This window comes from Microtus ochrogaster, unplaced genomic scaffold (genome assembly GCF_000317375.1).
Source record: "Microtus ochrogaster isolate Prairie Vole_2 unplaced genomic scaffold, MicOch1.0 UNK1, whole genome shotgun sequence".
In the NCBI taxonomy this organism is placed as follows: Eukaryota; Metazoa; Chordata; class Mammalia; order Rodentia; family Cricetidae; genus Microtus; species Microtus ochrogaster.
This window is the reverse complement of record NW_004949099.1, coordinates 38,247,543-38,273,092: the sequence shown is the minus strand read 5'-3', so window position 1 is coordinate 38,273,092 and position 25,550 is coordinate 38,247,543. Positions and strand designations below refer to the sequence as shown.

Genomic DNA, 25,550 nt, shown 5'->3' with positions numbered 1-25,550 from the left:
AAAACAAACAAAAAAGAAAGAAAGGAAGGAAGGAAGGAAGGAAGGAAGGAAGGAAGGAAGGGAAAGAAAGAAAGAAAGAAAGAAAGAAAGAAAGAAAGAAAGAAAGAAAGAAAGAAAAAAAGAAAGAAAGAAAGAAAGAAAAGAAGAGAAAAAACAAATCCCAGCACTCGGGAGGTAGAGTCAGGTGGATCTCCTTGAGTTCGAGGCCAGCCTGGTCTAGCTAGTTCCAGGACAGGCTTCAAAGCTACAGAAAAACCTTGTCTTGAAAAACCATAAGAAAAGAAAAGCCCCAAGAAGGAACACAGACATGTGCCGTCTTCTCTTCCATACTGGGACAGCTCTGCTTTCGTACTGTCTAAGGGACAGAAGGGTCCTCAGTGTAGGACCAGCATGCCCCTGCTCCTCTCACCTTCAGGATGGATGCCAAGGTGATGAGATGCCTCACAACCTGAGGACCAATATGGTTCAGAGTCCTGGCAGCACCTCATCTCAGTCAAGGAGAGTTTCCAAGGGTATCCCTGGAGGCATGAAAAGCAGGCACACGATAGAGGAGGAGAGGGGACTTTCTGTCACCCCAGTTGCCGCCAGCACCAGCTCTGCAGCCTGATGCCACCACATCTGGGCGGCACTGTGCTTCCTTCCTGTAAGAATGATTCCTAAGGGGGTCTCTAGCCTTCTGGTTAACCTTTCTCGGTAGGAAAGGAAGTGTAACACTCTGAGTGGTGTTCGGAGGGGGCAAAGGCACCATGGTAAAGCCATTAGTAGAGCATCCAGAATACTGCAAGTGTGTAGTAAATGAGCTCATAATAACGGAAGTCCCTCCCCAGGCCACTCTGCAGAGGCTGAAGGCTGAGGAATACGTTCAACAGAAGAGAGAGCTCCTGGCCCTCTATCGCAACCAGGGCAAGGAGTCCCCCAACACCAGGCCCTCCACTCCCTCCCCAGAGGACTCCCAGAGCAGCGCAGAGGGGAGGTAAGACCCAAGTGCGCCCTCCAAGAAGGGGGCCTCAGGTGGGGAGGATGGAGGAGAACCAGTGCAGCCCTGGAGAACCTGGTGTGGCTGCAGGAACAGGAGCAGCCGCTGGGAGTGGACCAGGTTGGTAGCCACTATGTGAAGGGATGCGTGGGACAGGGTGGGCACAGGGCAAAGGAAGCAGAACCGTGGCGTGTGAGCTCCTTGTGAGGATCAGGCTGTAGAGTGAAGGTAGATGTGGATTCTCAGAATATCAGCGCTTCCAAGACACAGCAAGTTCAAATCCCCAGTGTAAGAGGTTCACCCAGGATGGTACAGCTGTTTAGCAACTTGCAGAGGATCCAGTCAGCAAATATGAGACAAGCTGCTATGAGACAAGCTGCTTGCATGAGTTCTGAACTAGGTGCTATGGATAGAATAATAGCTCAGAGGCAACCCAAACTCTTTGTGTCTGTTTGTTTGATGTTTTAAAATATGTTTTATGGTTTATTTAACTTTATTTTATGTGCATTGGTGTGAAGGTGTCAGATCCCCTGCAACTGGATCTTCAGACAGTTGTGAGCTGCCACGTGGGTGCTGAGATTTGAACCAGGTCCTCTGGAAGAGCAGTCAGTGCTCTTAACCACTGAGCCACCTCTCTAGCCCATTTGTTTGTTTTTAAGGACCACACCCAGCTTAGTTCAAGGTCTTGTCTTTTTTTTTAACAACAGGAAGCTTCATAAATTACAAGAACCTTGCACAGGGACCATAATCTTCTCGTGTCATTCCAATTTTAGCATATGTGTTGCATAAAAGAAGTGAGTGCCCAAGGTCTTTTATAAAGCACAATTCTAGCCAGTGAGGCGGCAAAAACACTGTGTCATGTGAAGAGACAGGACAGTAAGTTTGGAGGAGAAGACATTCCTGAGCAGAGTAACGGGGGACACTTTCATGGGCTTGTATTTGATCTTCACTATCTCAGTCTGACTTTCTGCTATTAACTGTAGGACTTTGGAGTTGAGCATCATCCCCCGCCTAGTGGTGACTGAAGATACCGATGAAGATGCTCCTTCCGTGCCTGACGACACCTCGGACTCTGGCTATGGCACTTTGATTCCAAGTTCCCCCAAGACCCCTCACACCCCGCTGAATAGGCTTCGGGCCAAGGCTTTTCGTAGGGACCCTCGTCTCACCTTCTCTACCCTGGAACTCCGAGACGTTCCTCTGCGCCCCCAGCCTCCTGACCCTCAAGCTCCCCAGCGACGAAGTGCCCCAGACTTGCCAGATGGGATCCTAAGAGGAGGCAGTCTGCCCAGGAGAGCACCTCCAACCTGGTCCGAGGAGGAAGATGAGACTTTGACCACACGAAATGTGGTGGTAGAAACTCTAAACAGGGCGCAACGGCGGAGTCCGCTCCCCCAATCTCCGACCCCTACTGACTCTGCTGGGGAAAGCCCCTGGGAGTCCTCAGATGAAGAAGAAGGACTTCTATCCCCTGGACTCCGACCCCGCCCCCTGCAGGCTGAGGACATGCTCAGGGAGATAAGGGAGGAACTGGCCAGCCAAAGGATAGAGGGAGCCTCGGAACCCGGGGATGGCAAGCCCCGGAAGTTGACTCGAGCCCAGCTGCAGAGAATGAGGGGGACCCACATCATACAGCTGGACACCCCACTGTCCACATCGTAAGTGCGGAGGGAAACGACTATGTAACAAAAGGCAGTATGAAGTGGGGGGGGGGGGCGGCTTCGTTCTAAGGAAGGCAGAGCGGAACAGGGACCAAACGGGGTGGGGAGGGGAGGGCACTCAGCTTTAACTGTCCCCCACCCCCACTCGCGTTGCTTGACCTTGACATAATGTATTGTCTCCTTCCTTTACAGAGAAGTGTGAGGAATGCTGAGGTCCTTTGACACATCTCTTAGAGGAATTGTTTCCCCAAGAGTGCTGGTCACCACCCTACCCCTGAACTCTACCTCAAGAACTCACTTCAAACCAAGCCTGACCCAGGCACCCACCTCCTGCTCTGTGGACTCTGGAGGTCAAGAACTGTGCTTTCATGTCTCACAGACACATCTCTGAGCACCACATAAAACTGCCCCGAAACATGGCTGTTTGGTCAACACTGGAGGAGGGTGGGAGGAGGGAAACATGGGCACCCACGGGATCATGTTATGCAGTCTCCGTTAGCTGGCAGGATGGCTGGATTTTCCATGCTACTCCTAGGTGCTGGGCTCTTCCCAGCCTCTCCAATATACAAACCACTCATTCCAGGGTCAGAGATCTTTTTTTTTTTTTTTAAGACTTTTAGTGTATTTACAAGAGATCACGGCTCCAGCTGGAGACCCTGTTGTTCTGTGCTCGCCCCCTACCTTAGGCAGTTGAGCCTTGTTGGTCCAGGCAGGGAGCAAAGGGAAGCCGAGTTTCCGTTAGTGTGATATTGATACAAATATTGCTTACCTACTGTGAAAAAGGCTCAGGAACCAAATGGGGAGACCCTGAGAAGCCTTGCTTGGGCCCTGTGCATCTCAAGTGGGCATGAGATACGTTGTTCCTTTCCTCTACAATCACCTGTTCTGGCTTTTGGCATGCTCCGTCTGCTGGGAGCAGACAGATGGCACATATTGGCTGCCCCGAACAAGTGGTTGGCTCTGGGACAATCTTCGGTAGCTGAGAAAAGCTATGTACATCTAGTAGGTAGCACCGAGGAAGCGGTTGCCAGCTCGAGCCTGCCCCTTCAAGGCCCCTCCCTCCTTTTCATCCAAGGGGGAGGCCCACAGGGCAGCTGCGCACCTTGCCGGGACTGTCCTTGAAGTTCCTCCCTTGAGGCGGGGCTGTGGCCTCCTCGTGGGAGGCGGGGTGCGGACGACTAGGAGGCGGGGCTTCCCAGCGCCTCGCGGATGTTCTCCGCGCAGCCTTTGAGGTTCATGTCGCAAAGCACGCTGTACAGGACGTCCAGCGTGGCCTTGTGGCGTGGCGTCCGCTGCCGCCAGGCTTCCAGCATGCTGTACTGAGCCTCGCGCAGGCAGCTCCCGTACTGCATTTCCAGCCGCTGGATCTCGTGCTCGCCCAGCCCCAGGAGCCGCATGAACTCTTTCCAGCGAAACGGAGACACGCAGTCCACCACCGTATACAACGTCGCTGGGTCTGCAACTGGAGACAAAGGTCGTGTGCCTCCAGCGGCAGCCCTGCCATCTTGGCCTCCGCCCTGCCCGACTCCTTCCAGGAGTAATGTCCCCGCCTCCGGGAACCCAAACTCACGGTCGGGTCGCTGCGGGTGGGGATAGTCTTCCCATTTCTGAATAGGAGTGGGGACTGACACGGAGGTGAGGGATTCGTAGAGGAGAGGGTCAGCACGCTGGGTTGGGACCACCTCCCTTACAGGTGGCACGACCTTGAAGTTGGGCCAGTTACTGGGGTATAAGATGGGGCTGGAGGTGTTGGGGGTACTGGGGACAGGACTGAAGCCTGGGGCAGAGCTGAAGTGCAGAGCGGGGTTTAAGGCGGGGGCAGGGACTGGAGTTATGGGCTTATTTCTTTCAACCTCCTGAAAGAGAGAAGGCATTGCATTAGTGGGGAAAGAAAAAGAGCCCTCTCCGACTCTTTATCCTTTATGGGGGGTGGGGGATGGAGGAACCAAGGGAGCCCACCACCCCCAGTGCAAGTAATTCAGGTATCAGGGAGTTGAGAAGGAAGAGTCAGGAAGTTGGAGTACTTTTCCTCTCACCTCTTTGATAGGTGCTGAATTCCCACAAACTGAGGGAAAAAAAAAACAAAGCATCATGAATTTCACTTCCCTTTCAAACCCCTCCCAACCCTGGCCTTGGGGACTTGAGGTGTCATGCCTCAGGGTCTATGTGGCCCCAGGGACAAGAGAATTACTGATACAGTATGGCTTCCCTCCCACCAACCAGGACTGTTAGCCCTGAGCAAAGCCTCACCTCCCTCCACCTTGTCCACCCGACCCCCTCCCCAGCTCCACTTTCCCCACAGGCCGCACTCACTGTGGGAGTAGACCTGGGGCTTCCACCCGGGATATCTGCACATTAAAGTGATGAAGATGAAGAATAAGAGACAAAGGCCAAAGAGGATGACCAGGGGCAACAGCACTGCGGTACCTGCAAAGTAGAGAATGCTCAGTGTTCTGCACAGCAGAGACTGGGGAGGGGAGAGGGAGGCAAGGGAGTCAGCCAATCAGCCGGTGAGCATGGACACCAGGCCATTGTGCCTCACCTGGTTCCCGAGGGTGTACGACAGGTTCAGGTTGGCACATTTTCATACACTCCACGTTCTTGCAGCTGAAGAAAGAGACAATACTGGTGACTAGAAAGATGGCGGAGTTCTTTGCTCTGCGATTGTTTTTTTGCTATCTCTTAAGACAGTGGAACTTAGCCTGCCTTGAGAACTGAGGCAGAAGAATGAAACAGTTCCTCATACAGCCACTTCGTTTTACAAGTTGAAGGGGTTTTGGGAAGACTGCGTTGACAGCAAGCAGTGGTAGTGTATGCATGCAGTCTCAGCACTTGGGAGGTAATGGCCAGAGGTCACCCTTGGCTACACAGCAAGGTCAGGGTCAGCCTGGGCAACAGGAGACCAAGTCAAGAGAGAGAATTGAGAGAGGAAAGGAGGGGAAGAGGGGGAGAAAGGACAAGTAGGCTGTGTTGATAAGTTTAAAGTCGTCGTAGTCCCACATGGCAGCTCACACCCATCTGTAACTCCAGTTCCAGTGGCTCTGATGCCCTCTTCTGGCCTCTGATGGTACCAGGCATACACATGGTACACATATATACATGCAGGCAAAGCACTCACACACATAAAATGAAAATAAATAATGTTTTTAAAGTACTTTTTAAATGCCAGGCATGGTGGCACATTCCAGCACTCAGGAGACTGAGGCAGGCAGATCTCTAAGAGTTCAGGGTCGGCCTGGCCTACACAGTGAGTCCCAGGACAGCCAGGGCTACACAGTGAAACTGAATCAACAAAACAAAAACCTTTGTAAATAATAAAATAAAATGGTCACAGGGCTCAGGTTACTGTGGCTCTGTGGCAGAGTACTTGAATATCATGCAGGAGCCTGGATTCCTCACTCAATCAATATTTTAAAAATAAATTTAAAAGGCAGATATGGGGGCTGGAGAGATGGCTCAGAGGTTAAGAGCACTGACTCCTCTTCCAGAGGACCTGAGTTCAATTCCCAGCAACCACATGGTGGCTCACAGCTATCTGTAATGAGATCTGGTGCTCTCTTCTGGCCTGCAAGCATACATGGAAGGAATGTTTTATACATAATAAATAAATAAATCTTTTTTAAAAAAAAAAAGGCAGTTATGGCTAGAATAAAACTGCTTCCAGTCACTGACTGGTACCATGACACAAACAAGCCATTTCACCTCTATGGCCCAGTGTCTCATGGAAATCATGTCACCTCTGCCCCTTGGGATTAAGGGTCAAGTTCTTATCCCTGACATAGTGTGTGCTTGGAGACGGCATGTGTCAGTGAACTGAGTTTAGCATTATGTTTACTGGTGGAATTGTAGCACGGAGAGGCCAGAGGTTTGGATCTAAAATATCTTGCCAGGGTCCACATGCTGAAAGCTTGATTCCCCAGCATTTTGGGACATGGGGCCTAGTAAAAGTTAGGTCACTGGGGACTTGACCTTTGACCCCACTCCACACCCTTTGTGCCTCTCAGCTGCTACAAGGTGAGCACCTTTACCCCACAATGCTGTGCCTCACGGGCTCAAAGGCAGCAATGCCAACCACTGACCACCGACCACCGACCACCGACCACTGACCACCATGAGCTGAATGAAGGCTATGAAAAGAAACCTTTCTTTGCTTTGACCTGATTAAGCCACAGAAAGATGACTCACAGGAGAAGCTGAAGGGCTTATCTCTGATGACACCAGCCACTTACAGCATTTGCCTTAGGAGATGACAGGCCACCAGGCGTGAGCGGTTTTAGAATGTCTATCACTGGGGCAGCCCGAGAGTCCGCTGAGGCTGTCCCAGGGCAGAGCGGAGTGAGAAAACTACACCGGGGAGTAGGGCAGAGGCAAGTGAGAATGGGCTTTTGTCTGCCTCGCAATTTCAGGGTGAAAAACACATGGCATTGGGCGCACAAGCTCTTCTGAAATGAAACTGAGTGGGGAAAATAGAAAGAAAATAGCTTTGGTTCAGACAGTTTTGTGGATTGTTGGTCAAGTTTTCTGTTTGGGGCTTTTATGACCCTGGGGTCCAATCCCAGAGCCTCGAAAAATGCTAGGCTAGTGCTCTATCATTGAACCCCACTTCCACCCCCACCCCTCCTTACTCTAAAGGTTAAGAAACATAGGCGTGGAGACGTAATAACTTGCCCACGTTTGCCCAGCCAGGAAATGGGTAGGTTAGAATTTAACCCCAGGTCAGTTCAACTAGGAAAGTCTCAGAGTTACTTCTCTGGAAGCAAATGTGTCAGAGCAGCCCAAAGGGAGTCATAGGAATGAGGAAGTCTGCCAAGGAGGCTGGGAGGAGTGGCACAGGGGAGTGGCACATGCATCAACCCGAGGTATCAGCAATAGCAAGACGCCTGGGCTGACACTAGTGGCGCAGGCCTTTAATCTCAGCCCTTGAGGGGCAGAGGCACAAGGATCTAGGTGAGTTTTTTAGACCAGCCTGGGCTACAGGGTGAGTTCCAGGACAGGCTCTAAAGGTACACAGAGAAACCCCGTCTCGAAAGAGCATGGCGCTCACATCTAACTGCCCAGCACTGGAGAGGCTTGCGTGCTATGGAACTTGAGGAGGTTTGAGGATGGCTCTGTGGAATTCTCTCCTTTCACCTTTCCTTGGGTTCCAGAGATTGAACTCAGGTTGTCAGACTTTTGCCGCAAACGCTTTGCTGCTAAGCTATGCTGTCTACCCTCTAATGTCCTGGAGAAAGAGAAAGGACTATTGATGTCTTGATGGAGTGCCTTCCTCTCATCCGGTTGTAGGGCACCTTCTCTAATCCAGACACAGCTGCTCTTCCACCCCAGCTCCCCAACCAGTTGGCAAATACTCACCCACTGCAAGGGACACACTCATTTTTTTCATCCAGGTAGAATCCTACATGGCAGTGACACACAGTGTCCTGTTTCTCCTTACCTGAGAGAAGACAAAAAGACTAAGAAAGTGGACCAGGGGGAGGAAGAAGGTCAAGATGCAGGCACCATGCAGAAGCTCAGAGCCACAGACCACAGGATGGGGTGGAGAGAAGGTGCTACCTCATGGGGAGCAAGGACAGAAATGGAAACCTTCTGCCTGAGAGGCAGGCTACTCCTGAGGAGGGGAGAGGGCCTGGACTTGGGGGAGTGGTGCTTACAGGGGATTTTCACCGTGCCATTGAAGCAGAGGCTGCAGTTCTGGCACTGGAAGTGTTTGGGACCATTTTTTTGGTTCTGGAACTGGTTTTTCCTACAGCCACATTCAGTGTCCTTGTCTACTCTGCAAGGAGATAGCTCCACTTGGGACAATTCTGAAAAGGGAAGAAAATGGTCCGTGAGTCTTGCCTCTCTTTCCCCACACATCCTGACACACACACACACACACACACACACACACACACACCCATCCCCACCATGTGTGCATGTGTCTCTGTCACATAAAAACTCCTGTGCCCACAGACCCAGGCTGGCATGTGCATGCATGTTCCCACTGCCCCCACAAGCAGATGCAAATCCTCACCCCTGACAAACATCAACGTCCACATGCACACACACGTGTTCACGAGCCTTCTCACACCAGACCCCTCTCTTGAGCCCTTCCCGACTCCCGCTCCCGAGGCTTGCCTTTCCGACATATCTTGCAGCTGAGGCACTGTTTGAGGTAATTCTGGGATTCGGTAAAGGTGCCCTTTTCACACTCCTTGCAGACTGTTTCCTGCCCTGGGCCAGGACAGTCATTCACCAAGTGGGTCCCTGTGAGAGGGGCATGGATTCGGCTGCCGTGGAGAACCGAAGAACAAAACCCAAGCCCAGGGAAGGCAGCAGAGGAAGGGAACTCCCAGCCACCGAGGTTGTGGAGTACCCCAAACAAGAAAAGGAAGGCTCAAGAAGACGGCTCCCCAGTCTCTCCTACCTTTGTGGCACTTGGTACAACAGATGGAATTATTCCGAGAGTGGGGGTACTTTCCCTGGGGACACAAACTATCCCTCTTCTCCCTCTCCCCAAGGGAAGGAACCCATCCAGTGACCCCTGAGGGGTATATCCCCACCAGAGCCAGGAGCACCTGCCAAAAAAATCAGAAGGAGGAAACACAGTTAGGGTGGGGCCATAGAGGCAGCACACTGATGACCCTCCCCCCCATAAATCCTGTCCGTCCTGAGGAATGTTCTTCCTTAAACCGCATCCACTACGCAGTGGAGTATTTGCTTGGTCTCTGAGTGCTCTGTCTGCTAGCATTTGTCTCTGTAACCCTGGGCAATTAGGTCTCACCCCCTCCCCATCACACTGCATTCTACTCTGGCCAGTTCCCTAAGGGAGCTCGCAATGCTGATTACAAAGCTGGTCAAGGAATGTCTAGATGTTGGTATTGTTTGCTAGAGGTGGAGCTCCGAGTCTCACACAGAACCTCAGAGCTAACCCCTGGCCTACCAGGGAGTGTCTTTACCCAGAACTAGCAAGCTGTTTCAGTTGTAGCTTGTCTGTCGTCCAACAGACAGTCCTAAAGTTCATTTGGCACTTCTATATCTGGGCGCGGGTTTCAGAGTGTACCCATTTGTAGACACTTCAGAGAGGAGCCTCCTGGATTTCATTACACTAATAAAAAGTACTATGGGGGAAAATCAAGTTGTAGGGAGGGCTGCCATGGAGACGGTTTGGGCTAGTGCCTGCTGTGCAAGCATGAGAAGTTGAGATCAACTCCCATCACCCACATAGAGCCGGGTACAGTAGCATGGGCTTGTAATCCCAGGGACGGGGAGGATACAAGCACATCCCAGAAGCTCTCTGGCCAGCCTTGCCTAGCTGAATCAGCAACCGGTTGGTCCCAGTGAGAGATCCTGTCTCAGAACACAAGGTGAATGCTCTCTGAGGGAAACCCCTGAGGTTGAACTCTGACCTCCATGCACACAGACACACAGGGATATGAACCCACACCTGTGTGCACATGTATGCAAAATCAGATGGGGACAGAGGCGGATGATGTTCTTGCAAGCAGCATTCCTGGGAGTGAGAAGAGCTCTGTGCATGATCTTTTGCTTGCATGAGTGGGTGTGTTTGTGGGAGATGGAGGGTGGGGTACATGAGTGGGGGTATTTATGGGGGGTGGGGTAGCTGGGAATGAAACCAAGAACCTCACACATAACCTGAGCCACAGGCTCGGGGTTAAGAGTTCTATATCTTTGTTTCAAGTCTTGCTCAGCAGCCTGTTCACGGTCCATGCCTTCCGCAGCTAAATTTACACTGCTGCTTAAGTTAGCGAGAGGGAAGGCAGGCGAGAAGGCCTGGGCATAAGCAAAGACAAGCGGGTCCTGTACTAGGGTCAGCCGGGACTGGTCATCTGGCTCAAGAAGACCAGCAAATCAAGAGCTGAGGATATGCCAGGAGTCCCAAAGCCCATGGCCAAGCAGGGCATTCTAGAAGGCTGGTTTAATAACCTTGGCAAAGCTCATAGCAACTACGTGGTTTTCCTGTATGTAAGTAACTTCAGTGTGGAGAAAGCCAAGCCATAAATCGTCTTAGCTTCAAGTTAGAGCTTGCTCTTTGATCTCTCCCAGCTTTGGGTTTCCCTCAACCTTCCTCCTTTCATTCCTACCCCACCCCCTGCTATGAGCCGCTCCTGCAGCAAAGGTAGAGGACGTCATCAAGGCCTGTTACAGATGCAGGAGCAACGGACCAATCAGATCGCATTCAGGAGAGAAGAGCTAGCCACCGTGGCTGTCTAGACGCACAAGCTGCCTTCAAGGCCCTGCAGCCTCCGCAGCTCTTTTGGAAGGAGGTGCAACCTGCCAGCTGCTGTTACTAGAAGTGTTACCGCAGCGGCAGCGGCGGCAGCAGCAGCAGCAGCAGCTGCACGGGTCAGGAAGCCTGGGCCTCAGCCAGAGATGGACCCGAGAAGCCACACACAGAAGCACATTGAACACCTGCAATCTCTCAGGCAGGGGTGCACCCCCTCCCACCGCCATCCCCCAACACGGTGTACAGAGGCTTCCAGAGTGGCAACAGGAAGGGTTAGTTATGATAAGAACTTCCCAATCATGAAAAGTGTGGTTCCTTTCCCCGAAGAAGCAATGTTTGTAGTACCTAAGGTCAGTGGTACTTCCAAGCCCATCAGAGAACTTGACGCAAAGCCAACCGGCCAAAGCAGCAGCAGGAAGAGGTAAAGGTGGGCTCCAGGCCAAGAACAGCCTTGGAGGGAGCTTCTCCACCACGAGGACGGGTGAGCCTCCAGAGAAGGAGCCCGGTGTCTCTCGTCACGTGTCCCTCCCTCTCCAGAACTCTTGGGGTTAAGACAAATCCGGGAAAGGGAAATCTTTTCCCAGCAGCTCCGCCCCAGTGACTCAGGCCAGGGAGGGAGGGGATCTAGGACAGTGTGGACAGGGAACTGTAGCTTCCCCAGCTCTACAAGGGTTGTGAGTCAGCAGAAAGAAAAGGCCAGCCAGCAAGTAGAACCTCATCTCCTCCCTTCAGGGCAAGCAGTCTCTCTTTCCCACCCACCCCACCCCCATTCCCCCATCCCCACTCAGGGCCCTTTATCCTTTGCCCCTTGAAAAGAGCCAGGCAATGGACCCCTGTCCCACTGGGCCCACAGATTTCGGGGAAATGCCTCCCTCTTCCATTTCATCCCAAAGGGAAGTCTTCCTGACCTCTGGCTTCCCCCATCAGGTCAGTAGGCTCCTCCCAGAGGACGCCCCCCCGCCCCGCCCCCAACATCCTTCCTTTAGATTGTGACCTGCCCTGATTCCTCGGCAAAGTTAAACAAGTCTTCAGTAGATAAACCCTGCTCCCGGCTCCCTGGGCTTTTCTGCTACCCCCACCCCCCATGCTCCCCAGTGCCATCAAGAAACAAAAACAGGCGGCCCTCCCTCCCATACCACATTCCCACAGCCAGCCTGCTTCTGGCCAGTTGCATTGGGTTTGGGGGCTCCCAAGACAATCCTTAAGAAACAGGGCCAGCTGTAAGGCTTCATAGCCTAGTAGCTACAGAGAAAAAGCCTGCAGCCCTCTTAAAGCTAGAAGAGATGGAGAGAGTCGGGCCTTAATCCCAGCACTCACAGGCCAGCATGGTCTACAGAGCTACAGCACTACAGGACAGCCACGGCTACACAGAGAAACCCTGTCTCGAAGAACAAAACCAAATGAACAAGAGAGACGGAAGGGGCATGGAACCAGTACTATATCCCACCTGCTCCAAGGGTTCCAGGGCCCTCAGGGTCTCTGAATGGGCGCCATGTGTGTGAGCACCCACTAGCCCTCCTACCAGTTGCATTGTGAGTGGGTGCGTTCAGTTCCCACGGAATCGGGGGGCCAAGGCCAAAGTCCTGACCCAAGCCCAAATGCCTTTGCCTGGAGCAGAGAGGGGGCACAGGAAGCTCTGGGGGTGCCTGTAGAGAGAGGATTGAGAGAGTGGTACAGAGGCTCTCTAACTAACTACCCCTCAGCTTCCGCCTGGGAGGCCAGAAGGTGTGACTTCCTGTGCTGGGGTTGTCGAATAGGGCACAGAAGCCAAGATGGACTCTGTGGTCAAACCTTGACCCAACCACCTTTTGGGGACTTACTCGCTTGGTCCGTCCCCCGCATTAATGTGTTCATTACGTTAAAATGTGTTTGTTCCATTTAATGTCAAGACCTGCGGGGTGAAGAGCTCACTGGCAAGGCCTCCCCCGAGAACTCTGTCACGATTCTACCTCCCACCCACCCGCAAAGCCCCCCACTGATGACTCATGCTCCCCACCCAAGCTCTTTAGATACCCAGTCACCTGTTCATGTTGAATAACACGACCTACTCATACCTACTCCGGACTCTTATCAGAAGCTAGATATTTCAAATGCGTAGATATGATCTCACCATACACACCACAAACCCTGTGAGCTAAGAGATCAGAGAATCTTGGTCACATCACCCAGATCCGGGCCTGCAAACTGGAGGGACAGATTGAGGTGCCTTCCATCCCAGATGGAGTCAGTGATACCTTCAAGGATGTTGGGGAGCCGCACCCTCCTGCCACAGAGACATGCGCGCATCTCCGAGAGAGCCACTTGGGAGACGGTGCACCCATGTCCACACACATGCGCATGTCCCATTGGCACTTCTGCCATGTGTGCCTCTCTTTCCGAGTCCAGCCGACGAGCCGTGCAGCCGGAATCGGCCAGAAGGCAGACAGAGAACTGCTTCACTCAGTCCAAGCATACTTCCACTTGGCCAGTAAACTGCCACAGCCCTCAGAGTCACCTGTCAGGCTCTTCTCCTATAATCTATCCACCCCCTCCGTGTCCTCTGGGGATGCCACACTCGGACTATTGATTATTGAAACTGCCTTCCTTTTTTCTACGCCACAGCAGGGTCGCAGGGTCTCATTCTGTTGCCCAGGTCTCACATCAACCTTCTGCCTCAGTGATGTGTCTACCTCCGACCTCTGCTGGGGCTGAAGCTACCTACATAGTTTCTTATCTGTATTCAGGCTCCAACTTGTACTACTGGGGTGTGAATCCTCTGCACCTGCAGGGCCTGGCTTCAAACATGGTTTCCATGGATAGATCCCTCCCTGGGCACATGTGGCAGAGATCGGAACGTAGTCTGGACAGAGTGGATCCTTGGAGAATAGCTAAGGCGGGGAGGGAGGGACGGAGGGATGGAGGGACAGAGGGACAGAGGGACAGAGGGACAGAGGGAGGGAGGAAAGCAGGCCTCCACCTGAGTTCTTATGCACACTTTATGTTTTACAACAGGGTGTCATGTAGCCCAGGCTGGCCTCACGTTCTCTATGCAGCCGAAACTGCCCTTGAACCGATCTCCCACCTCCATCTCCCATTCTAGGATGGCCCGCGCCATCATGACTGGCTCCGGCTGCTTCCTCACACATCCCAGAGTGCCCATTCTCAATGCCATATCCCTCAGCTTGGCCATTCCATCCCGAGCAGAGGTGTTCAGCTCCTGTAACTACCACCTTCAACATAAAATTGGAGAGCTGGTCTCCATTCCCCCAACCCAGTCTCCCAACTCCTCCACCCTCCCTCCTTTCCAGCTTCGGACGGATGCCAGTTCCAAGTCCTCTTCTCCATGCGGCATTCCCTCCCCGGTCCCATCTGACCAATCTCTTCTTCCCTAATTGATTCAGCCATTAGTCAAGTGTCAAGATCTCCGTTCCAGGATCCTCATGGGTGCTGGAAATGCCAAAATGGGTGGGGAATAGCTCCCACTCCCAAGATCTCTCCGTAAGCCAAAGATCTATGCAGACACGGGGCAGAGACGGCGCACGCCTTTAATCCCAGCACTTGGGAGGCAGAGGCAACCAGATCTCTGTGCGTTCAAGACCAGCCTGGTCTACAAGAGCTAGCTAGTTCCAAGACAGCTAAGGCTGTCACACAGAGAAACCCTGTCCCGAAAAACAAAACAAACAAAGCAAAACAAAAAAGATCTATGCAGGCAGGCTCAGCCCAGCAGACAGGCAAGGGCCCTTAAGCAAGCAAAGACACTTGGCCTGTGGCCCACCCCCTCCCCCAGTTCTGCCTCCAGGACACTACATCACAAGGCTTTGACATGTCTGTTGCTCTGGACTGTTCTAGAGTCATTTTGACTTCTATATTTAAACTCTTTGAGAGTGACAAAATCTTGTTGGCCTTGTCACATCCCGGCCATGTACACTGCTCCCTCCTGACCCCAGTGGCTCCTCATCACTCTTCCACCTCATAGGCGCTGCGCTAGGTACTGCCAAGGCAGTGCACAGCCCTAGGTAGACCTCACCTGCCTTCTGGGGTCCCTTGTCTTCAGGCTCCACTTCTGCTCAGAGTGGCCCATCCCCACCTGGGCCACCACAGCTGGACCAGGAGGGCTCCTCTACCTATCTAGGCTGTTTTTGCCCTATCAAACACTGGCTGCCATTGGGCAGTGATGACGAACACTGGCAGTGATGAGAAAATAGACACCAAGCATTCAATGATCCCTTTCTATTTGAGGCGTACTAGCACCGAAAGTAGGGCCTAACCCAGAGTAAGGGTTAATAAATTGAATAAATATTTAACAGGCATCCATCTAGTCACTCTTAACGTTACACCTGTGAGGTAGTGATCACTGGAGCCGTTCTGGAAATAGAGAATGCCCACGTTCACGCAGGTCAGGCTGCTGTGCTGAGCCTCACCTCCAGGTGATCAGCCCTACAGAGAACAGAACGAAGGGGATGGGTAGCTGGATGACAGGCGCATGCCCAGAAGGGGCAGTCTTGGTGGTGGTGGGGGGGGGTTGGTGGTGGTGATGGTGGGGGGGGGTTGGTGGTTGTGTGGGGGGGGGGGTCAGGAGCTGAGATTGGGAGACCAAAGACAGGGAATGAAAAGACATGAGACCACACAGACTGGGGGAGTCCAGGATTCTGGAAACATTGGTTTAGACAGAACAAGAAGAAGAAAGGGAATGAACAGAAAGGAGCTACAAAAGGAGGCGCTGGGGACTGACAGGAAAGGAGGAATGAGGAGAGGAGAGGCATGGAGAAGGAGGCAGCACTCAGAGACACTGTCCACCAGACAGCCATGGAGCCCCAGCTCTGAGGACCGCCACAGAATGAGATTATAAGCACAAGCACATAGAGAGAAAACAAGGAAACACGAAAACAAGGCCGAAGCCAGAGAAAAGGATATTTTTCCAGTGACGAAAACAAGCTGCTACCAACTTCCCCAATCTGAACCGTGGAATTGGAAACCGTGAGACGCCTTTTAGGTCTGGGGGGTGGGGGCTGGAGGATACGCTGCCAAAGTAAAGGAGGTGCTATCTACCTAGGGAGGGTTAGGCCAATGGAGATCTCTTGTCTGGGAAGCCAACCTGGGAGCCAAGAGGCCAAGGCTGTCTCAGGGAAGAAGTCTGGGCCCAGCTGCCCAGCTTCATCCAGTTTCCTAGTTCACTCCCAAGCACGGTGTCCCCAACTTGTGTCACCAACTGAACCCCTTCTTAGACTCAGTCTTCCAACATCCTGACCCATGCTATTCAACGTCTGCCAGAGAGACAGGGCTGCTCCACCTAATTCCACTGGCCTGGCAGCTGGCCTCCCCACAGCCCAACACACACCAAGTCCAGCAAGCCCCCTTGGCTGTCCCGCCCTGGGCTTGGGGGCTTGACTTGCCACAATTCTCTCTCTCTCTCAGACGTCTCCCTTCCACCTCTCAGGGAGCCCCAGGTGAGGCACAGCAAGCCTACAGGCGAACCGAAGCAGAGAAGACCCTGCCCGAACCCCTACCCCGAGTACATGCCCACTCCCGCCAGGCCTTGCCAGCAGGCCACCCTTCCAGCTTGTCTTCCATCTCACCAGTGACAGCAGCAGGCCAGGCACGGTGGGGAGACCCATGTCCGGCCGGCAGTGGCCTCTCACTCCCCCATTGGGGCTGGGGACTGTGCAGCAACTGGCGACGCCGGTGAATGAAGTGAGCCGATCGGACCAGGTGGCCCGGGCAATGGCAGCCGGGGAGTCAGGTTAGAGCAGCTGGAAGTCGAGGGTAGGTAGAGATTTGGGCACGGTCCTCCAGGACCTCGAACCCAGTAGGCCCGGTCAGGAGCCAGAGTTCGGAAAACTCGGAGAAAATTAAAGCTGAGAGGAGCGAGGAGGTAGGAGGGGAAGGGAGAGTGGCGGGGGTGGTGTTGCAAGAGCGGGTACCGGAAGAGCCTGGGGAGAGGCGAGGGAGGAGGGAACCAGGAGGAGAGAGGAGAGGGCCAAGGTTCTTTTAACGCTTTGTAGCCTGGGTCCCACAGCCTGACGCCCCAAACCCACTTAACACTAACTGGGAACACCTAGAGTTTCAGAGTCAAACTCGCCGAATTCCAGTTCAAACACCTCTGCTTTTCAGGTGGGTGAGCTTAGACTACCCCCCCCCATACACACACACAGAAACACCAAGGCTGTTCTCAAACTGACAGAACGAAGATAGCCTTTCTCGTGGGATGGCAGGCAGGAGCTGAGGGAGGGCAGTGTCTGGTGAGTACTCTATGTCCCTCAGTGGCCCTCCCTTCACTCCAGGGTTCCCTCTGATCCCACTTTCTTCGTCCTTCACCCATCCAGCCTAAATGGAAAGAAAACCAAATCTAGTTCTCTACTCTGCCTGGGGCCTGACCCACTCACCCACTCAGCCCCCTCCCACTGACTTTCATCTGTTCTCTTTCAGACAGGTTCCCTAGCTGCCCACCATGACTCTGCCACCAACAGTGTGTGTGTGTGTGTGTGTGTGTGTGTGTGTGTGTGTGTGTGTGTGTAAAGCCCCCCTCCTAAGTCTTGGTTGGCTCCCCAGTTATTAAATGAGAGTGAAAATGGCTGCCCTCACATAGGGTGCTGTGAAGAGTCAGTAGGCCATGTCTGTAAAGATGCTCCCCAATAGCCAGGCAGTCATGGCGCTCAGCTTTAATCCCAGCACTCGGGAGGCAGAAGCAGGTGGATCTCTGTGAGTTCCAAGGCCAAAAAGAAAAAAAAGATGCTTCCAGTTCTGAAGGGTTCCCAGGGCCCTTTTCCTTTTCCCAAACACACTATTTTGTATTGATGGAAATCGGGTTTCATTTAGCCCAGGCTGGCCTCAAACTCCCTGTATTGCTGAGGCTGGTCTGGTGCTTCTGATCCTCCTGCCTCCTACACGGGGAGATTACAGGTGTGCACCGCCACACCCAGCTCTCAATAGTCTGATGCATTCATTGGGACTGACCCCAGAGATAGTGTATCACATCCTGGAGCTTTAGGGGTAAGGAAAAAGCCTTATGACACTGCATGCTGGGAGGCAGAGCACATAGTACCCGTATTCCGGTTCCCATTACAAGGCCGCATTGTCCTCTCTGCCCCTTTCAGTGAAACCTCACCTTCTGCCTGCCAGTCCTTCCTAGGGGTGGGTACCTTCTGCCAGCCCCATCTGTGCAGGTCTTCTCCCAGGTGACCCCTACACTGGGACACTACTCACTCCTGTGCCCTCGAGATCTCGTGACCGTCTTTATGTGTGCCACTTCTGCCTTCAGCGGCTGACACTCTCAGACCAGCGACGAGAATCCAGGAATGGGGGCCTAGGGCTAGGGGACTTGAAACCAGAGATCCTGGCCCTTCTCCCTGTGAGCCACTGCTGACTTCCAGCCTCCAGCATGCCCACCCTGATGTTTCCTCTCCCTTCCTCTCCCCTTCCCTCCTCTCCTCTGCAATCCCCAAGACAACCCCCCCACACCAGAGCAGCTGGAGGTATCCCCACTGCTGGAGGCCCCATTTCCTTCTGTCATGCAGTTTTCAATGTGAATAAGCCAGGAGAAATAAATGGGAAAGGGTGCTTCAAGGTACAATTTAGTGGCAGAGAGCAAGGCCTTAAATCCATCCCCAGCGTCCATGTGCACACACACACACACACACATATATTAAAACAGACAAGAAACCCACAGAAGCCTATATGGTTAGATTCATATGGAGTATTAGCAAGTGTTTGCCACATGTTACGTATCATACAATATCAATAATTTGTATTAATAATAACAACATTAAGATCCCATGTTTAACATTACAAGAAACTTTTAATTGTCTGTGCAAACTGCCAAAGCCATTATTACTCAGAGCTCAGCACAAAAGGGGAATTTCTTCCTTCATGGCTTAGGATGAATGCTGACTTTCCTGAGTACGGGTGCAGCTTTGAGCCAATGCGGTACTAAAGTGCTCCCTACAGCTCTGTTCCAGAAGGGAAGAACCGGTGACCCCGAACCCGAGGGTGTGAAAGTCAGCCAGTTTTCAGAGGAGATATAATGGTAAGAAGATGACCCCAAAGCCAGGCTGGTGTCACATGCCGACAGTCCAGCACTTGTTGCTCATACAGAGGATCAGGGCTGGGGTCCCAGCACCTACACAGCAGCTTATAGCTGTCAGTGACTCCGGTCTCATGGGATCAGACAGCCTCTCCTGGTCTCAGGTATGCACAGACATACATGCAGGCAAGACAGCTATACACATAAAATAAAGACAGCCAATAATTTTTGTTTGGTTGGTTGGTTTTATTTTGTTTTGTTTTTCTGAGGCAGGGTTTCTCTGTGTAACAGCTCTAGCTTTCCTGGAACTTGCTCTGTAGACGAGGCTGGACTCGAACTCACTGAGATCTGCCTGCCTCTGTCTCCCGAGTGCTGGGATTTATAGGTGTGTACTACCACTAATCTTAAAAAAAAAGAAAAGAAGAGAAGAGAAAAGGAGCTGGGGAGATAGCTCAATGGTTAAGAGAAATTGTTGCTCTTGGAGAGGACCCAGGTTTAGTTCCCAGAACCCACAAAAATGGCTCACAAGCACCCATAACTCCAGTTCTTCTAAGAGATCTGGAGTCCTCTTCTGCCTTCTGTGGGCACTAGGCATATATGTGGTGCACACATTCATGCACTCAAGCACTACACTCATATACATGTTTTAAAACAAACAAACAAAGAAACCCACACTACTTTTGAAGGAAGAAAAGAAAATGTGATAGTGGTCAAAACAGGGGACTAGAGCTGGTTGGGTAGGGAAGGCAGACCAAAGGCTGAAGGAAAAGCCTCAGAAAACAGCCTCCCTCCCCCTCCCCTACCCCCACCGCCCACAGAAGCACGTGTACACTGATTCCAAAGGGCGCTGGGCTCCAAGTCCCTGTGACGTGGGCCCTGGACGCAGTCCTGCCATTCAATACCCAGCCTTATAGAGAGTCCAGGTGAATCAGTGGGGAGCAGCCTGGTTCCAGGCTGCTCTGTGAGAGTGACAGTCCAGGGTAAGTCACTTCACCTTTTACCTGCCAAGGCTGGAGAGGACGAGGCAGAGAACGGAACCCCACTTTCCGCTAATGCTCTGACCCCAGATAACGACCGGACATGGAGCGGCAATGCAGGTGGATAAGAGGAACCTGGAGCTGGGAGAGGGTGGGGAGCTGGGAGAGGGTGGGGAGCTGGGGGGGGGGTTTACAAGGACTACAGCCTCCAGAATAGAGCCAACCAGGGATGGGCAGGGCAAAGCTGGGGCCCAACAGAGAGGGAGAGAAGGCCAGAGCAGCCACACCTGAGGCTCCTCCGGCAGGGACAATGTTGAAACAGTATCATTTCCTGTCATTTACAGGAGTCTAGGAAAGGGAAGTCAAAGTCTTCACATGGCACGCATGACCAAAGTCCCTGTTCCTTCTCCTCTTTCTACAAGATCCCCTCCTCCCTCATGCCTTTGATCCCAGCACTCAGAGGCAAGTGGATCTCTGTGAGTTCAAGGCCAGCCTGGTCCACAGAGTGGGTTCTCTGAAGGTGGAGAAAAAAAGACCCCCCTTCTCCTCTGGCTCCTAAGGATAGAAATCGTGATGAATGGAAAAATAGGAACCAATTCCAAATCTTATTCCACGACGCAACAAGACAGGGTCGCTTTTGGTTCTCAGCTCTGATGATTGGATGGGCAGAGGAACTGCAGATGAGAAAAGTGGGGTTCCACTCAGACATTCCCCAGTTTCTCTTGTGGGGTTCCACTCAGACATTGCCCAGTTTCTCTTTACTGAAGCCAGGAGGGTTCCCTCTGCCCCTCTCACTATGAACAAAGAAGACTACCCAAGGCTCTGATATTCTGGAAGAACTGGTCCTGGTCTCATCCTCCTCCACCACCAGGGCAGTGATGGGGAGGAGAGTGGCAGAGGTTACATCACAGCTGGGTGGAGTCTGGTACCACTAGGGTGTGATGGGGAGGAGGGTGGCAGAGGTTACATCACAGATGGGTGGAGTCTGAAGGAGAGCCTTCTTGATGACGTGGAGCAATGACAAGTTTGGCATGACTGTCTGAGCCCTCCCCTCCACTCTAGGGCCTCCCAAAAACTAGACAGTGCCTCTGGGGCTTGCATTAGCTCCTTGCCCATTTCATGGGGCCCCATCCGGCTGGCTCTGCAGACATTGTTTTATGTAACAAGGATTTATTGGGTACCTGTCTGCCTGCTCCAAGTGGAATACTGGGCTCGAACTCAAGGATACAAAAATGAGCAAAACTCGGCCCTGGCCACAAGGAGTTCACGATCTATTCAAGGAGGCAGATACACATAATATAGTGCACTATGGAGCAAAGGGAGTGGGGATAACCCTGGCAGAGACAGGATAGGGTAAGAGGTCACAAAAGAAATGGTGTCTTTGCACAGGGGCCTAAGGGATGCATAGAAATTCTCTCGGAGATGGTAGAGGAAGCGTCAAGGCTGAGAAAATAACTAAGACAAACAAGTATGAAGGGCCCGGTGCAGAGGCCCTGGGGTACGGTGTATCAAACGAGACAAGAGTCTTGGAAATGACGGCCAATGGTCAAACCTTTACTACATGCATCTTACTCTGGCCCCCAGTGGGGAGTCGGGAAAGGGGAATTGCCAAAGAACTAACAAAGGGGGCTTTTGGGTGGGGTTCCCCACCCAAGTTCAAGAGGGGGAGCAGACATCTGTGTTTCTGAAGGCGATGAGGCCGGGCCAATCTCTGGTCATGGGGTAGGAAACCTGTGGCTGCTTTTCTGCGCCTTGTTTATATTTGTTCCTTGGTCGTTTCCCAGGAAAGTTCCTTGTCAAAGCTCCAAGTCTGGCTTGGCTGATCCAAGGGAAAAGGAGACTTGTCTGAGCTTGTGCGGAAAGCAGTGTTCAGAAAAAGGAGCCCGGCAGCTCAGAGCAGCTCATTAGCCCTTCTCTGGACAGCTTGCTGGGCCCCTTACTTAGCCCACTCCCTCAGGCACATCAAAGACAGTTGGGCAGCTGTGGACAGTGCCACTGAAGAGGAGATATTCTTCAGTTTACCCAGGAGCACTGGCCTGGGTGAGAGAAGCATTCTGCTCTCTCAGGGCTCCCCTGGAGCACAGGCAGAAGGGCCAGGCACTGCCAAGTCCAGCGGATGGGCACGGGGGCCTAGGGTGGCATATGCAGGCGGTGGGGCTGTCAGGGCCAGGGAAGGGGTTGTGCCCTGCTGGGGCAAAGAAGGCAGTGGAGATGTAGGGTGGGGACAGAAACGGGAGGGGAAGGAGGAAGGTGGGGTGGAGGCCACTTCCCTGGCCCCCCTGGCCCCTCGTCCTGGAGACCAGTACCGACTTCGAAACCTGTGCAGCAGCATGAGGACTGTGATGACCAGGAGGTCGAAGATGAGCTCCGCCATCTCCACCACAGACAGCACAGAGGAGCCAAACCACAGGCTCCACTGGCTGCCCAGGTTGGACAGGAGGCTGACCATCTGCCGAGAGAAAGAAGCACCCGCATCCTTACCAAGCCAGCTCCCTTTGCACCCAGGGGCCAAATGGGTCTCCCCACAGTGCAGGGGCAGCTCCTGCTTATCATGCCCCACAGAAAAATGGTCATGAGCCCTGCAGAAACTGGGGTGCATCTCAGGGGCCTTTTCCCAGCTGTCTGTCACACGTGCGTGCCTCCCACTACCAGACCTCACACCCAGATCCCTCTCTCTGATGACCTCACCTTATCCTAGACTCAACTTCCTTTTCCTTATCTTCTACCTCTCTGGCACAAACCCTTCTGACCCCACAAAGGCAACCCCTCATCCTCCCTCAGACCTACCCTGCCAAACCCCCAGGAGACCCAGGCTCCCTAACTAAGGCAGGCCCTACCGTGACAGAGGGAGACTCCGAATTCGTTTTATAGTTCAGTTCCTTGAAGTAGATGTTGAGTTTAGCAACTCCATTTCTTTGGGAAGGAGGAGAGAGTGGGAAGAAATGCTGGGGGGTTAATTCCAAAGGCCCTCTTCCCAATTCCCCCATGAGAACCCCCTTTCCTCCCCAAGGATCCTGCCCAGGAGCTCTGGAGCAGGCCTGACCTTTTGTTGTTGATCGTGTAATTGTTCTGCAAGGACAGCATCTGGAAGATCCAATCCTGAAAAAAAAATGGGGGTGGAGGTGGCAAGGAGGTCACCTCTGTACCCCTCATGTGTTCAGGGATGGACACTCCTGTACTCCTTAGGTTTTCAGGGATGGATGGCATCACTCATGTATAACAGCATGTATAATTCTCAGAGGTCCACTGTGTTATACATGCACATTTGCACGTGTGTGCAACTATGTTCACATGCGCATCCATCCCTCCTCTCCCCACTTTACCTGGGACTTCACGGACGGCCATCGTGAGTAGCCAGCAGAGAGCTTGTAATTGGTCACACTGCGAACAGATTGAAGTGCTCAGTGAAGGAGTGGGGTTCTGTTTGCTACCTCCATCTTACCCAGCCAAGCAGTCCCTGCCCAACCCACACTGGGGAAGAACCCTTACCTGCATGGCTTCCGACACTTGGAGAAACAGCCCAGGCTGTCCAAGGAGAAGGCGCCCTGCAGCTTATAGTAGCAGTAGCCTGTGGGTGCAAAGAAGGGCCTGTTTTCTGAGGGCATCTCCCCCTTCTCCACACACAGAGCCTTCCACACCGTCTGGGCACCCACTTTTCAACAAGAGCATTTCAAGGGCGCCTCAGGAGTGGTGACTACACAAAACTGTTTATGAAATTAAGCTAAGCTGGGGACAGGGGACAGCCACAGAAATATGTGTTCAAAAGGCACACAAGTTAAAGTCAGAGAAAATGGGGACAATGACTGCATAATAAAGGGGTAAACCACAATGAGATACAATTTTACACTCCTTAGGAAAGTTGTTCTAAACAAAACTGCCAGCAAGGACCACTAGGACAATCATCTACTCCTGCTGGGAATTCCAGATGTTGCAGCCACCTCCAAAAGTACGGCAGTCCCTCAGAAAGGCTAAACAACTAACATGAGCCCAGCTGCTCTCCTAGGTGCGGAAGGAGAGAACTGGGAACGTAAACCCACACGAGGACATGGACACAGATGTTCACGGCAGCATTAGTCACAAAGCCCCAAATAGGAAACAACCGAAATATCCGTCTACTGGCTACGTGGATAAACAAGATGTACAACCAGCTGGAAACAGTGGTCCACACCGGTCATCCTGACATTCGTGAGCCTCAGGCAGGAGGATTGCTGTAAAGCTGAAGCCAGCCTGGGCTACAGGATGAGATTCTGTCTCAACAAACAAAAGTTTTATAACTGCAGCAGGAAACTACTCTGTCACAATGCTTGTTAGCATGGTTGGACCCTGGAAGCATGTTACGTGAAAGAAGCCGGGGCAAAGGTCATATGCTCATGACTCCATCGACATGAAATGTTCAACACCTGGGCTAGTGACTTCTCAGCAGCTGGCATTGGGGGCTGGGAAACTTGGGGGACTACTCATGGGTAAAAAAGTTTCTTTAAAGCCCAACACCAAAAACGGCAACTATATTTAACTAAAACCCTATAGTTTGCGTGAGTAAACTCTAAGACGCAAATTACTTCAGTAAAACAAGATGAAAAAGAGAAGAAGAATGGGACATGGGGCCCTCCAATGGCATTGAGGAGTTCCAAGCATTTTTAATCTTAAAAGAATTATCGAGACAGCGGTGAAGCATACTTTTAATCCCAGCATTAGAAGGGAGAGGCAGGCAGATCTCTGAGTTCAAGGCCAGCCTGGTCTATATATATAGTGAGTTCCAGGACAGCCGAGCTATGTATCAAGACCCCATCTTAGCAAATAAATAAATATAAGAACATAGGCTGGTGGGGGTGGCATCTGCCTTTAATCCTAGCACTAAATCCCAGAGAGAGGCAAGTGGATCTCTGTGAGTTCAAGGCCAGCCTGGTCTACCGAGTGAGTTCTAAGATAGCCAGGGCTACATAGAAACCCTGTCTCAACAAAAACAAGACAAAGAACCTGGAAAGAGTTGCTGGAAAGCAGGGAGGGAAATAGAAGAGGGCCTACCAAGTCGGCCACCCACCGGCCTGTTCATCTGGGACTCACGGGACTCGTGTCCTCCCTGCTCTCCAGGCTTCTCCCATCTGAGAAAGAAGCTGATACCAAGTAGCCTCTGAGTTCCCTCCAAGATTGTGGAGGCAGAGACTGGAAGCAAGGGGCAAGGAGCAGGAGGCAGGGAGCAAGAGGCAGGGGGCGGGGGTGGGGCAAGGGGGCAGGAAACTGGGGTCAGAAAGCTGGGGGCAAGGGGCAGGAGCAGGAAACTACCCTAACAAGAGAAGTGACAGGAAAAGTCCTGTCAGAAGCAGTCCGAGGCAAGAAAGCAGGCAGGTGGGCCTGGACCGAGGTGGAACAACTCCGGAGAGCCCTCCACGTGCCCGCGGCTGCTAGTGCCTTGTCCCCGCCAGCAATGGCTGCGGCCCACTTCCTCCCTTTCTCACCCTGCTAGAGAGCTGGGTATGTAAAGCTGGGATGATGGTTAGAGGGGTCCCTGGGAGGAGGGGCTAAGGGGCCCTGGGAGGAAGGGGCCCCTGGGAGGAGGGGTTAGAGGGGTCCCTGGAAGGAGATGTTAAAAGGGCCCCTGGGAGGAGGGGCTAAGAGGCCCCTGGGAGGAGGAGTTAAAGGGGTCCCTAAGAGGAGGGGTTAGAGGGGACCCTGGGAGGAGGGGGTTACAAGGGCCCCTGGGAGGAGGGGT

The 25,550-nt window shown here is 52.7% G+C and overlaps 3 protein-coding genes across 3 annotated transcripts in view; 1 reads left to right on the top strand and 2 right to left on the bottom strand.

Moving 5' to 3' along the window:
• The window catches only part of Plekhg6 (pleckstrin homology and RhoGEF domain containing G6), a 15,591-nt gene extending 12,953 nt beyond the window's left edge, over positions 1–2,638 (top strand). Inside the window, exons 13-14 of the mRNA XM_005365249.2 lie at positions 828–973; positions 1,960–2,638. Of these exons, the coding sequence (XP_005365306.1) occupies positions 828–973; positions 1,960–2,638 (825 nt within the window). The remainder of the gene's footprint in view (positions 1–827; positions 974–1,959) is intronic.
• A 94-nt stretch (positions 2,639–2,732) lies between these two features.
• Tnfrsf1a (TNF receptor superfamily member 1A) lies at positions 2,733–16,734 on the bottom strand. The gene is made up of 10 exons (XM_013352925.2): positions 16,420–16,734; positions 9,044–9,194; positions 8,755–8,883; positions 8,289–8,441; positions 7,990–8,071; positions 5,180–5,244; positions 4,951–5,064; positions 4,674–4,702; positions 4,208–4,493; positions 2,733–4,099 (listed from the first exon to the last, which is right to left on the bottom strand). The coding sequence occupies exons 1-10, from the start codon at positions 16,456–16,458 to the stop codon at positions 3,816–3,818; spliced, it is 1,332 nt and encodes a 443-aa protein (XP_013208379.1). The 5' UTR covers positions 16,459–16,734; the 3' UTR covers positions 2,733–3,815.
• A 5,168-nt stretch (positions 16,735–21,902) lies between these two features.
• Scnn1a (sodium channel epithelial 1 alpha subunit) overlaps positions 21,903–25,550 on the bottom strand; it is a 20,610-nt gene continuing 16,962 nt past the window's right edge. Inside the window, 5 exon segments of the mRNA XM_005365247.2 lie at positions 21,903–22,289; positions 22,678–22,753; positions 22,884–22,939; positions 23,164–23,221; positions 23,330–23,408. Of these exon segments, the coding sequence (XP_005365304.2) occupies positions 21,903–22,289; positions 22,678–22,753; positions 22,884–22,939; positions 23,164–23,221; positions 23,330–23,408 (656 nt within the window).